This window comes from Pararge aegeria, chromosome 19, assembly GCF_905163445.1.
Source record: "Pararge aegeria chromosome 19, ilParAegt1.1, whole genome shotgun sequence".
Lineage (NCBI taxonomy): Eukaryota > Metazoa > Arthropoda > Insecta > Lepidoptera > Nymphalidae > Pararge > Pararge aegeria.
In genome coordinates this window covers 3,122,731-3,135,651 of record NC_053198.1, presented here as the reverse complement: position 1 = coordinate 3,135,651, position 12,921 = coordinate 3,122,731, and the positions used below count along the sequence as shown (strand labels likewise).

Genomic DNA, 12,921 nt, shown 5'->3' with positions numbered 1-12,921 from the left:
AAATTACTCATAAAGGAGTTATGGCTTCTAAAAATAGGATGGGACGAGTGTCCCCCTCAACACATATGTGAAAGATGGCAAAATTATATAATTGAACTGCCTATTATTCAGAATCTTAAGTATCCTCGTCATGTTGGAATAGAAGACACTTCTGAAATTTATCTTCTCGCATTCTCTGACGCTAGTGAGCAAGCATTTGGCTCTGTTTTATACTTATACGTTAAAAACAGAAATCAAAGGCCTATAATTACACTTATTTGCTCTAAATCCCGCGTAGCACCGGTAAAACCAACGGTCACGCTAGCTAGGTTAGAGTTAAATGGAATAGTATTGCTTGCTCGACTTGTAAATTCAGTATATAATATATTGTCAACCCGCATAAAAATAAAGGAAGTACTCGCGTTTTCTGATTCAGAAGTCGCCCTTTGTTGGGCACTCTCTTCGCCACACAGGTTTAATACATATGTGGCTAACCGCATCTCTCAAATTCATACGCTATTGACATCAATTAAGGTGAACTTTTATCACATACCTGGTGTTCAAAACCCCGCGGACTGTGTGTCTCGTGGCCTTATGCCCACACAGTTTTCAAAACACGACTTTTGGTTTAAGGGTCCCCCATGGTTGTCTTTATCTTCAGAAGAGTGGCCCATAATAAAGTTTTCCTCTCATCAGGTTTCTTCATTACCTGAGGAGAAAACTACAACGCACTTAATAATATCGCACGATGAATATACAATTATAAAGCTTGGATCTAAATGTTCTTCTTGGACTAAATTTCTTCACGCCACGATTTATGTACTCAGATTCATGAAAAAACTTCCGCGCAGAGATATTATTACAGCTGAAGATATCAATGCAGCTGAATTACTGATAATTCGCACAGTACAACGCTCAGTCTTTCAGACTGATATTGACAACATTAAAAATAATAAACCATGTTCGTCAAAATTACGAAAATTATTTCCTTTTGTTTCTGAGGACATTCTTCGGGTGGGTGGACGTCTTGCTTACTCGTCGTTAGATTACTCGCATAAACACCCAATTTTATTACCCAAGAAGGGACACATAATAGATCTGTTAATTGATCACTATCATCGTAATCATTCACACGCTGGCCCTCAATTGCTTCTGTCTATATTGAGACAAAAATATTGGATATTATCCGCTCGTTGTGTGGTACGTCAACGCATACATAAGTGCAATGCATGTTTTAGGCATAATCCTAAGCCTACATTTCCACTTATGTCTGACCTTCCTAAGTGTAGGATAGAGAAAAGTAAGGCATTCCTACACACAGGTGTAGATTACGCTGGACCTCTCTATATCACATTGACTAGGAAACGCGGCATACGTAGTCAGAAGGCATATATATGCCTATTTGTTTGTTTGGTTACAAAGGCGGTTCATATAGAGCTAGCCTCTGATCTGAGTTCCTCCGCCTTCTTAAATTGTTTTAAAAGATTCCAGGCCAGGAGAGGAAATTGCGAAGTCCTGTACTCAGACCAAGGGACCAATTTCGTTTCATCCAAGGCTTATTTGAATGAGTTACATACCTTTTTAAAGTCAGAAGATTATTATAAGAACTTTAGTTCCGAATTAGCTAAATATCGTATAGATTGGAAACTTAATGCACCAACTGCAAGCCATTTTGGAGGAGTCTGGGAGAGTAATATTAAAAGTGTTAAAACTCTACTTTTTCGCGTAATCGGCAAACAAATTCTGACATACGAGGAAATGCTTACTGTACTTAATGAAATTGAGGCTGTACTTAACAGTCGACCTCTGTATGTTTTAAGTTCAGATCCCTCTGAACCCTCCGCGCTAACGCCTTCGCATTTTTTTTCAACCGTACCTTTGGAATTCATTCCAGCTCCAGACGTAACTGGAGAACGCGCTGGTCTTTTGTCTAGATTTTCTTTATTGGATTCTCTGGTTCAGTCATTCTGGAAGAGATTCAGAATGGAATATCTGCACAATTTGCAAGTGCGTCAAAAGTGGAACACTCCCACGAATCCGCTTATAATAGGGACTGTTGTGATAGTTATTGTACAAAACGCGCCGCCCTTACAGTGGCCACTTGGGGTCATTACTAAGGTGCTACCTGGCAAAGATGGAGTTGTCCGCGTAGTTCAAATAAAAACTAAGAACGGGACTTATATCCGGCCTATCGTTAAGTTATGTCCGCTGCCAACTCAATAAATTTTATCACTAGTTCTCATTTAATCTTATTATGTTTTAGTTAATTTATTTTATTTTTCTTTATGCATTACTCTTGTATAGTATACTTACAATATTAGGTCGTATTATAAGTTGCAATTATGTTTATATCCATTTTATGAAGGGTTCCTTCATGTCCGGGGGGATGCTTGATAAATTCTCATTAATCTGTGGTCGAAGTAATAGATAATGGCTACACTATGGATTTCCATCCTCCATTTTTTATATTTCCGCATCCTTATCCGCCCGCATCACGCCGCCAATTAGTTGCACACCTATATCCGCGGCAAACGCACGTCAATCTTCCGCTCAATAAAACCACATGGTCGGCCGGCCAAAGAACCTTATACTGGACGATTAATAGTATTTAAACCTACATCAGTGCTTTAGTGTTTAGTGATAACCTGTGAAACCTTGTGAAGTGACGAGAAATCAAGAGAACTGCATTACGACGAACTGTAAGTCCACGTGCAAATACTTTTCTGTCCAACCCTAGTTATCCCTTGTTCTATATCCTTTAAAGCCATAGTTTAAACATTAAAAAGGGGAAAAGAATCCAGCAAAATCTAAAATATACAGTCCACTAAATTTACAAAGAAAATAAATACCATTTTATGGTGATGATTCCCCGAAAGTAAAAATGGCGTCACCATCACTTTTTCCTTTTGTTAAAAAATTGCCACAGGAAAATGATAACCGAATACCTACTTCATATCTTAGGGCTCACAATTAGTAAACTTTTAGGAGATGATCCATAAAAACGTACTCTATTTGTCGTTAAATATTTTTTCCACTCCTATTTCCAATCGCCTAAACGCCGTATTGGGTCTGTAATTTCGCGGACCGTTTGAGACATATTTCGCAAATCGCCTTATTACGAATTCACATATCACTCGGATATTCACGGCTTTAGCGGAATGCGGAATTCCGATATTCCTGTTTTCGTAAATTTCTATTTAATATTTATATTTTGTAGCGAAAAATATGAATGACTTTTTCATTTACACTGTTACTGAAACATAAATTAATATTTATTCCACAAATTTACCAAAAGCTTATAGAACGAACGTATACGTATATACTTAAAAAAATAGCATATACGAGTACATATTTTAAATTATTTTTATATTCTAATACTTATTTATTTTACTTCAATTTTAATCATTATAAGTAGAGATTTATTATTATAATATAACAATTAAATTGTATTGTAGTATCCACGTAAGTTAAAATAGGAAAAGAAGTAGTTAATATTAAATTGCTGCATTGCTCTGTCAGTACCCAGCGTTGTCACGTCACGTCTCGTTTTACGGAAGATCGGCGTTTAATAGACACAGGGAACCTGCTGGGAGAAGCCCCTTTTGGTATCAAGACGTGCTCTGGAGAAAAGAAAGTGCAGCAGAAATATGATCATTCTACTTTCTTTGTAGGATAAACCAGTTCTTCACAACGTGGTCTCGGGTGTCATTGTCAGCACAAAGTCGCTGGTGCTACAGAAGGTGACGCGCGACCACAGCGGCGACTATTCCTGTCGCGCGACCAACTCACTCGGCGAGACCGCGAGTCAGGCTACGCATTTACGGATACAGTGTAAGTTTGATTACATAAACACCATACAAACGACACAAACACACATATACAAACACGCAAACATACACACACATTGACGTGTTTGTGTATCTCATAAAATAACCCTTTCCGTTTCGATTAGTGACCATTTTAAGTTCTTGGGTAACAGCATCTCGTCCAATCTTGTCTCGATTTTGGGAAATGCATCGCGTCTAAGTCCAAAACGGCTGCTACAATACTTGTTATGCATAGCAAGGTTAGGCGATATCTCACGCCAGAACAACTCCTCACACATCATCAGGCACAGGTCTGACTTAGTATAGAGTATATAGTAGAGTAATGTAGTCACTTATGGGGTGGTGGTTATGCCAAGTACCCGCTTGAAGTGTTAGACTCGGTGGTGGTGGTGGGAAAATGTGCAATAAATATTTAGGGCAACAAACCGATAAATCATGAAAAATAAGCCTAATTTGCTATACTCCGCGAAAAGCAGGAGAATCTGTATCGTGTAATTTATAATTTCTTCAATCCTTATACTCCACACCAAACAGATCTTTAAAACAACAATGAATAATTGTTAATAATAATTGTCACTTAACAATTATTCATTGTAAAGTCAACATCTCCTGAGGATGCTCCGGTTTCGAAGCGAAACGTGCGTAGAGCATTGCCTAAGGATTGAAGAAATTATAAATTACACCATAGAGATTCTGCTGCTTTTCGCGGAGTATAGCAAATTAGGCTTAATTTTCATGATATATCTTGGATTAATGCAAAGTAACGCCTGCTTTTATCCAACAACAAACCGATAACTAACTGTTATTACTTAACGGGCCATTGTGTTCTTATGCGGTATAGCAAGAAGACTGTATATCAATGTTCAAATTGCAAGCGTTCTCCGACATCGCCTGTAGTGTAGGTATCTGCAATCTGTATCTTGCAATCCGTCGCTTACGACGTAGCCAAGCGATAGATTGCCGCGCGCATGGACCATTTAATATGGAAACACACACATATAGCCTTTCACAGTCTACTGCTGGACTTAAAGCAACCACAGTATATATATATATATATATATATATATACTAGCTGTTGCCCGCGACTTTGTCTGCGTTTGATTTTGTTTTTTGATGTGGCATTAAATTTAGTCGTAGATCTAAAAAAAATCAAAGTATTCAGTATCGCTAAGCCTTTAAATTAAGGGTTTGCTGCGGTCCGCTGAGGAGTTCTGTCCTCTATCTCCAACCACAGTTTGGGCAAAATGAAACACATATTATAACCTCTATAGTGCAAAAATAATTATTTAAATCGGTTATATTTTGTCGGAGTTATGGTGTAAAATCGTCAAACACTCATCCCCTCTCCCAACCGAGCTTAATGTCGGGATTAAAAGTATTCTATGTTACTTCTAATACTTCCAAGAATATGTGTACAAAGTTTCATGAGGATCGGTTTAGTAGTTTTTCATGAAAGCGTAACAAACAAGATTACATTGACATTTATAATATTAGTAGAGATATATATATATTTCTTGTGTGCGTGTGTATGTCCTCCTAAACGGCTGGACAGATTTGAATGAATTTTTTGGCATGCGTTTGGTCGGCACCTTGGATGGTTTAGATTCACAAATCAGCCCGACAGATGGCGCCGAAGAAACCCGAAGTAGATAGGATAAGAATTCAAAAAAATATTTCTATCTCATTTACCACCGAAGCGCTTTTAGTACGGGAATCTATAATCAATTTCCGAATATCAATCATTTTTCCCCAGTCTCTCCCCGAAGATCGCGATGTAGATTTGTTACAGTCGAAAGCGTGAAGAACCTATCAAATGTCTGATCAATTTATTTTTTTGTTTATCAGCATCCATAATGGAAGAAATAAAAATATCGTACCTTTTCTCGAGATATATTATTGTCCTAAATCAGGGTTGTCACCGTTTCTTTTAAAAGAACCTTGCTACCCATATATTTAGCAATGGGAGATTCTATATTGTAGAAGGTACGACTTCTTAGTAGGTACATTGTACCAAAAAGTATAATCAGTCTCATAAAAAACGGGCTAAACTTAGCCACGCTGCAATTTAGTTCAATTATCTATTACATTTCTCCCGCAGAAACAATGTAATAAAAGTATTAAATTTTTTTTATTAAAAAATGCAATGTTGTGCTAAAATTGTATGCTAAAACCGGATACAACCACGTGGAAGTTGAGATTTTACCAGCAGTTATGACTTTTGCATGCCGTTTTCATATTTTGTTATTTTAGATCATTCGAATTATGAATTAAAGTTTGCATTTTTTTTTTTGTTGTGAAATGTCTAGTTCTGGTAATTCATTTAACCTCCATTTTTTAATTAGTTATCTGAAATTCAAACCTTCTATCTTAATTTATGCATAGAATACAGTCAGAAGCTGTGTAGTAAATCTAACTATATTTATGATTTTTGAAAACTTTAGAATGTATGAATGTATACTTATTCAAATAAAAACAGAACTCTTTATAAAATGACCCTCTCTCTCCTACGAATATGGAGGATTTCTATTTCTTGAATCTCAAGAAAATATTATTTATATTCTCTTAAAATAAGTGGCAGCCCTGCTTTAAATAGTAGACGCGTCAGATCAGACAAACGATACCGATATTTGTCCTATATTCTATAGTCAATAAAGTTGTATACTATTTAGGGTTCTTTACATTATATTAGGGTCAGGGCCTTTCGGTCTCCGGGTCACCGAACTGAATATTTCTAAATTCTGGTATAAACGTTTGTATTTCTGTGTTTATGTGACATTAATAGCTAGAGAGTTAAAATGATAAAAATCACGTTGATCTGTTACTTTGTTTATGCTTAACGCCTGTTATGATATTAACACAAATATAAAAATCGATGTTTTCAATTCTTGCTCAGAGATTTGACAGTTTGAAATAGCGTTTTTCGCTAAGCGCCAAATAATCTTCTCTACCTTTCTACATCCTTTAGGGTAAGACCTGGTTAAACAGAAGGCCCTTGACACGGTTAAGTGTAAACGAATTGATAAAATTCAAAAAATTCAAACTTCATTTATTTCAAGTAGGCCTACTTTATAAGCACCTTTGAAACGTCAAGTATGTATGTTTGTAGTGACACTAGATATAAATTGTATACAAACATTTTTAACTCCGCTTCAGGCACATGCGTGGTCCTGACTCTGACATGTTTGTATAGGCCACTATACCGATATAAAATTTAGATATTTGCTAAAATAATAAAGAAAGTCGTCTACTAAACCAACGAAAAATATATTTTTATAGGGAAATAATAATTACAAACAAATTAATATTTACAATAAATATAAGCCGTCTAACTGTTCACTTATGGGAATGGTACCCAAAATGCTGGCTCTATTGCCCCTTCGAATAGCTAGACTTAGCCGTTGGGCTAAATAAGCGTTAGCTCTTGGGTCATCTACTTGTAATTGATCGTTATTTGCACCTCGTGAATTATGGAAACTATCTATTTAACGCGACTTTGTCTGCGTTTTCTAGTTTTCATTTAAATCCTGATAATGGTATTAAAGAACTTCGTTTTTTTTCTGATTTACAAGCATCCTTTGTCCCAAGGTTTAAATAATGCTTACAATTTATTGAAATCAGTTTTGTGGTTTTCGAAAATAGAGGATATATCCCTATACCCTACCCTACTAATATTATAAATGTGAATGTAAGTTTGTTTGTTACACTTTCACGCAAAAACTACTTATCCTCATGAAACTTTGTACAAAATAATTTTGGAAGTGTTAGAAGTAATATAGGATAATTTTTATCCCGAATTTAACCTCGGTTCCTTTGGGAGAGGGGATGAAATTGTTTAACGATTTTACACCATAACTCCGACAAATTACAACCGATTAAAAAAAATATTGTTGTATTATAGAGGTTATAATATGTGGTTTATTTTGCCCAAACTTTGTGTAGATCTGATGAATGTGGTTGGAGATTGAGGACAGAACCTCCGCGGAGGAACCTCCTTGCCTCTGTCCTCAGCGGACAGCAGCAACCCCTCATTTAAGGCTTAGCGATACTGAATACTTTAAACTTTTTTAGAACTACAACTAAATTGAATGCCACATCAAAAACAAAATCAAACGCAGACAAAGTCGCGGGCAATAGCTAGTCTAACAATAAAACTTAAGTATAACAAGAAAAAATATTTGCATTGAATGGACTAGTGCATATTATAGAACCCATGAAGTAGATTCCATAAAAGAACCATACAAATTTCACTACAATCCAACTATCCTGTGTGGGTGACGACCTCCCTGGCGCAACGGTAAGCGCTGTGAATTTAAATGGGAGGTCCCGGGTTTGATTCCCGGCAGGGGCCATGTGGAAATTTTTAATTTCGGAATTTTCTCTGGTCTGGTCTGGTGGGAGGCTTCGGCTGTGGCTAGTTACCACCATACCGACGAAGACGTGCTGCTCAGCGATTTAGTGGTCCGGTACGATGTCTCGTAAAAACCGATTAGGGACGATGACTACCATACTCTCTGACATATTGGATAGAAGCAGGCGTTACTTTACGGAAATCCAATCCGGACAGGTTAGCTCGCTACCATCTTAGACTGCATCATCACTTACCACCAGGTGAGACTGCGGTCAAGGGCTAACTTGTAGTAGAATAAAAAAAAAACTTCTGAACATATGATTTTGCTAGTCTTATGTACTTACGAGTACAATAAAACTGTAACGGTTCAATTCTGTACACTAAAGATATTCTAAAAATGTTTTGTAGGGTTCTTTTGGATCGAAACAGAAGCCAGAACTGAAATTAATTTTCATCATTGTTTCTCTGTGTGTCTGTACTCTGTATCTTGACCGCGCATCAAGCAGAAACGACAGTATGAACTGCAATGAAATTAGGCATGTTTTGAGTTCATACTAGGAAGTAGGATATATGATTTCTTTCACTGAGGAGCGGGAATGAAAGTTTTAAGCCATTTTACACCATAGCGCCGTTAAGTGTTAATATAAGAAGTTACAGCGCTATTTATCATATAATCACAAACATTAAATAAGTGCTATTACACAGTAAATTAGTTTTTACAAGATGCTTATTATTATAGCTAATAATTGAGATTGAGAGATGAACTTATATTCTGTTTTGTGACTTTATGGAAACAATCAAATAATATTATTTCAATGGGAACTAGTTATTTATGAATTTTAATATAAATTAAAAAAGTAGTAGTAGTTTTAAAGTATACATTTAAAAAAAGAAAAAATTAAGCCTACCCACTCTAATTTACAAATAGGCTATTTTTATTGTGAATACATAGAAAATGGAATAATGTTAAGGTGGATGATTTTTCGCACATGTATTAGGCAGAATGTGTTTGGTTGCAACTTAATTACACGCTTTATATTAGCTTCACTTATATGTATGTTTGTAACCGACTTCTTTGGGCGCGATTTTGACCCTCTTGTAACGGTCAGAATTCTTTCAAACTTTGTAGACATATCGAGGACCGATGACAATACACTAATCTGAAAAGATTATTCCAATTTTCACTATAACAAATAAGATTTTTTACTAATTACTACAGCGCCATCTAGACCCAAATGTAAAAAACCAATAGCGTTACAAACAGATGGCGTTCACGTACCTAACATAAAAAAAGCGTAGTGTAAAATACAAATTCCACAGAAAATTAACTAACAAGGCTATAATACTATAAAAATAGTTCGGTTTTCTATAAAAAGCGTGTTTTTTAAACTATTATTTATTATATATTTATTAATGTACCACACAATATAAATTTGAATTTGAAACAGTTGGTTTATATGTTGTTTTGAACTACCAGCAAGAATCTCGATCAAATGTCCCTAGTTGGCTCATTTATTGTAGGTTGTAGACTGCGACAATACACACATCGCCATCTAGCCCCAAAGTAAGCGTAGCTTATGCTATAGGTACTTAGATGACTAATGAATATTTTTACGAGTAATATACATAAATACTTATAAAAAACAGAAAAACACCCAGACACTGAAAAACAGTCATGTTCATCACAGACATTTTTTCCAGCTGTGGGAAACGAACCCACGGCCTTGGACTCAGAAAGCAGGTTCGCTGCCCACTGCACCAATCGGCCGTCGAACTACATCTATTGATAAATGAGCGATCAAAACCCCATCAATCCTTGTTATCCTACTATCGAATAGGAATTATCTACCACGATTTATTAGCCCGAATAATAAATAATCGATACGTTAGGGTGGCACGCACTGCCTATAGGGGTGTGAATTTGACATATTTAATCAATCATAGTATCGTTTGGGAAAGTGGCTTTCTATACTTATGTTTTGTCGTCTTCGGAACTTCGCACACCATGCGACCAGATATTTATCATCCATAAAAAAACACAGGACCATTTATAAAGACTTCCGATAGAAGAGGAAACTCAAAACAATGGAATAACTGTGTTTTAACAGAAGATATATATTTTTTAATTTATTTATTTGTTTTATAAATATAACCTAAAATAAACTATGTAAATCTAAAACGTCTTCGAAACCACCGCAACGAGGCACAGTTCCTAAGATGCTGGCAGCATTGCCCCTTTGGATGGCCAAACTAATTCGTTGGCCAAGGTAACTGCCCGCTCTAAGATCACCGGTTGACTCGATAACCCGTTTTGATTATTCTTTAAAAAGTAAAATGATTAAATATCTATAGCACGTATAGATATTTAATCATTTTACTTTTTTATTTAATTAAAAATTCTAAAATGTTTTATGGATGTAGACCTTATCACAGGCACTGGCGTTCATAAAATGTATTTATAAACTACTAGCTGTTGCCCGCGACTTCGTCGGCGTTTGATTTTGTTTTTAAAGTATTCAGTATCGCTAAGCCTTAAATGAGTATAGTTGTATATACATATAACATGTGACTGTCAATTAATTATAGACAAATAATTTGCAATAAAATAAAATTGTGACTTTACTTAAAGATCTATCCTATCTCTTAAGTTGGACCAGACTGCTCACGGTGTGCCAATTTAATTTAAAATCGGTTCAGTAGTTTAGGAGTCCATCGCGGACAAACATCGTGACAGGAGATTTATATATATTAAGATGGGCTACACCAGGTTTACAGAAGCAAAAAATAAACGGCCGATTGGCACAGTGGGCAGCGACCCTACTTTCTTAATCCAAGGCCGTGGGTTCGATTCCAACGACTGGAAAATGTTGGTTCTATGAACATGAATGTTTTTCAGTGTCTGGATGTTTACATGTTCATTACCTATAAGTATTTATGTATATTATACATGTAAATATTCATCAGTCATTTTAGTACCCATAATACATGCTACGCTTACTTTTGGGTAAGATGGCGATGGGTGTATTGTCGTAGTAGGTATATTTAAAAAGATATTTACATGTTAGTATGCTAACAGTATGCTGTAAAACCCACTTATAGGCTACGACAGATGGCAACAATAGTGTATCGATAAGAAACATAAAATCTTTGTTTTCGGCATTTTTTTTCATATTTTATATACCTAGTGCATATTTAAATAATAAATAAATATATTATATATCTCACAAAAAAACTTAAAGTATAACCAAATATAAATAAATTATGTGTGGGCGTTGCTTGTATTATGGGTACTAAGATGACTGATGAATATTTTTATGATTATACATAAATACTTATAATATACAGATAAACACCCAGCACTGAAAACCATTGATGTTCATTACACAAACATTTTCCAGTTGTGGGAATCGAACCCACGGCCTTGGACTCAAAAAGGAGGGTCGCTGCCCACTCCGCCAGTCGGCCGGCAGAATATTTAATAAATAGGTATTTAAAAAACTACGGACAGAATATGTAGGTCAGACCGATTTTACCTATAAAATATAACGATATCGACGTTTTGTTTTCCCCAGATTTCTCATCCAAAACCGAACCGATCCAATTATATTTGGCATGAAAATTTTAAGGAAGATTGCATCTAGGTTCCTCTTTTTTTACTTCATGTTATTTTTTTTTCGTGTTTGTCTTTGAGTCCTCTGAACATTGCGGTAAAAAAAGTATATTCGTCATTTTCGAGTATTAGATTTTCAAAAGATTATAGCAACACTGGACTTTGATTTTACGACATATTTTTTGCTCTAGAGGCATCCGAGGAGAAAATAGGGGAATATAAATAATAAATAAATAAATATATTACGAAAATACTCACATCGCCATGAATATAATACACATAAATAATTATAATATACAGATAAACACCCAGACACTGAAAAACATTCATGTTCATCACACAAACATTTTCCAGTTGTGGGAATCGAACCCACGGCCTAGGAAAAGGCCCACTCAGAAAGCAGGGCGGCACGAAAGACAAATATGTTTGTATTGTAACGATTTTGATTAGTGGTTGCGATATCAGATTATGCCGTCTTGGCATACCTCAGTGTAAATAGGGTCACCCTTTGTTATGATAGTAGATACCGCCATTTTGAATATCGGTAAGGCATAGTGCTGTGCACAGATAACAAATAAGTTTTGGTTTAGTAATGAGCCTGCATTTTTTTATTTTTAGTTAAATCATTAGACTCGCTTTTCTAACCAGTTTCACTCGCGTTTTGTTAAGCTCGTTACCAAAAATTGGCAACGCAGATACCTAACTCATAGATATGTCCCGTGCAGTGGCGTGCACTAGGTTTCTTACCAGGGTATGCATACGGCAGGAAAATTGCATAAAAAGGCAAAAATCCACCTCCTATGCGAGTTATATATCAATTTTACGGTAGGCAGTGCTTTCGTGCATGTACGAAGTGCACGCCATTGGTCCCGCGCATATCCTAATATCCATTTCTCACTATCTCCAAACTATCTATGCAACCAAATAATATGATATATAAATTAATTATCTTTCGTTATTAATTTGATAAAACTTCTCTTGCCAAAAATTAAATTGATATAAAATCATTCCTTTCATCTTTAAACAAATACTCATCACGATCTTTGAATGAATGATTTGGTATTCACTAAGCAAGTTTCCGTTCCAAAATTAAATATTTTTAACGCTTTTCTTGACAAAAAAATGAGTTTCCAATTTAGATTGAAAAGGCAATTTCC

The 12,921-nt window shown here is 35.6% G+C and overlaps 1 protein-coding gene across 1 annotated transcript in view; it reads left to right on the top strand.

Moving 5' to 3' along the window:
• The window catches only part of LOC120632288 (hemicentin-1-like), a 172,797-nt gene that overhangs the window by 129,513 nt on the left and 30,363 nt on the right, over positions 1 to 12,921 (top strand). Inside the window, exon 9 of the mRNA XM_039902122.1 lies at positions 3,651 to 3,810. Coding sequence (XP_039758056.1) covers positions 3,651 to 3,810 — 160 coding nt within the window. The remainder of the gene's footprint in view (positions 1 to 3,650; positions 3,811 to 12,921) is intronic.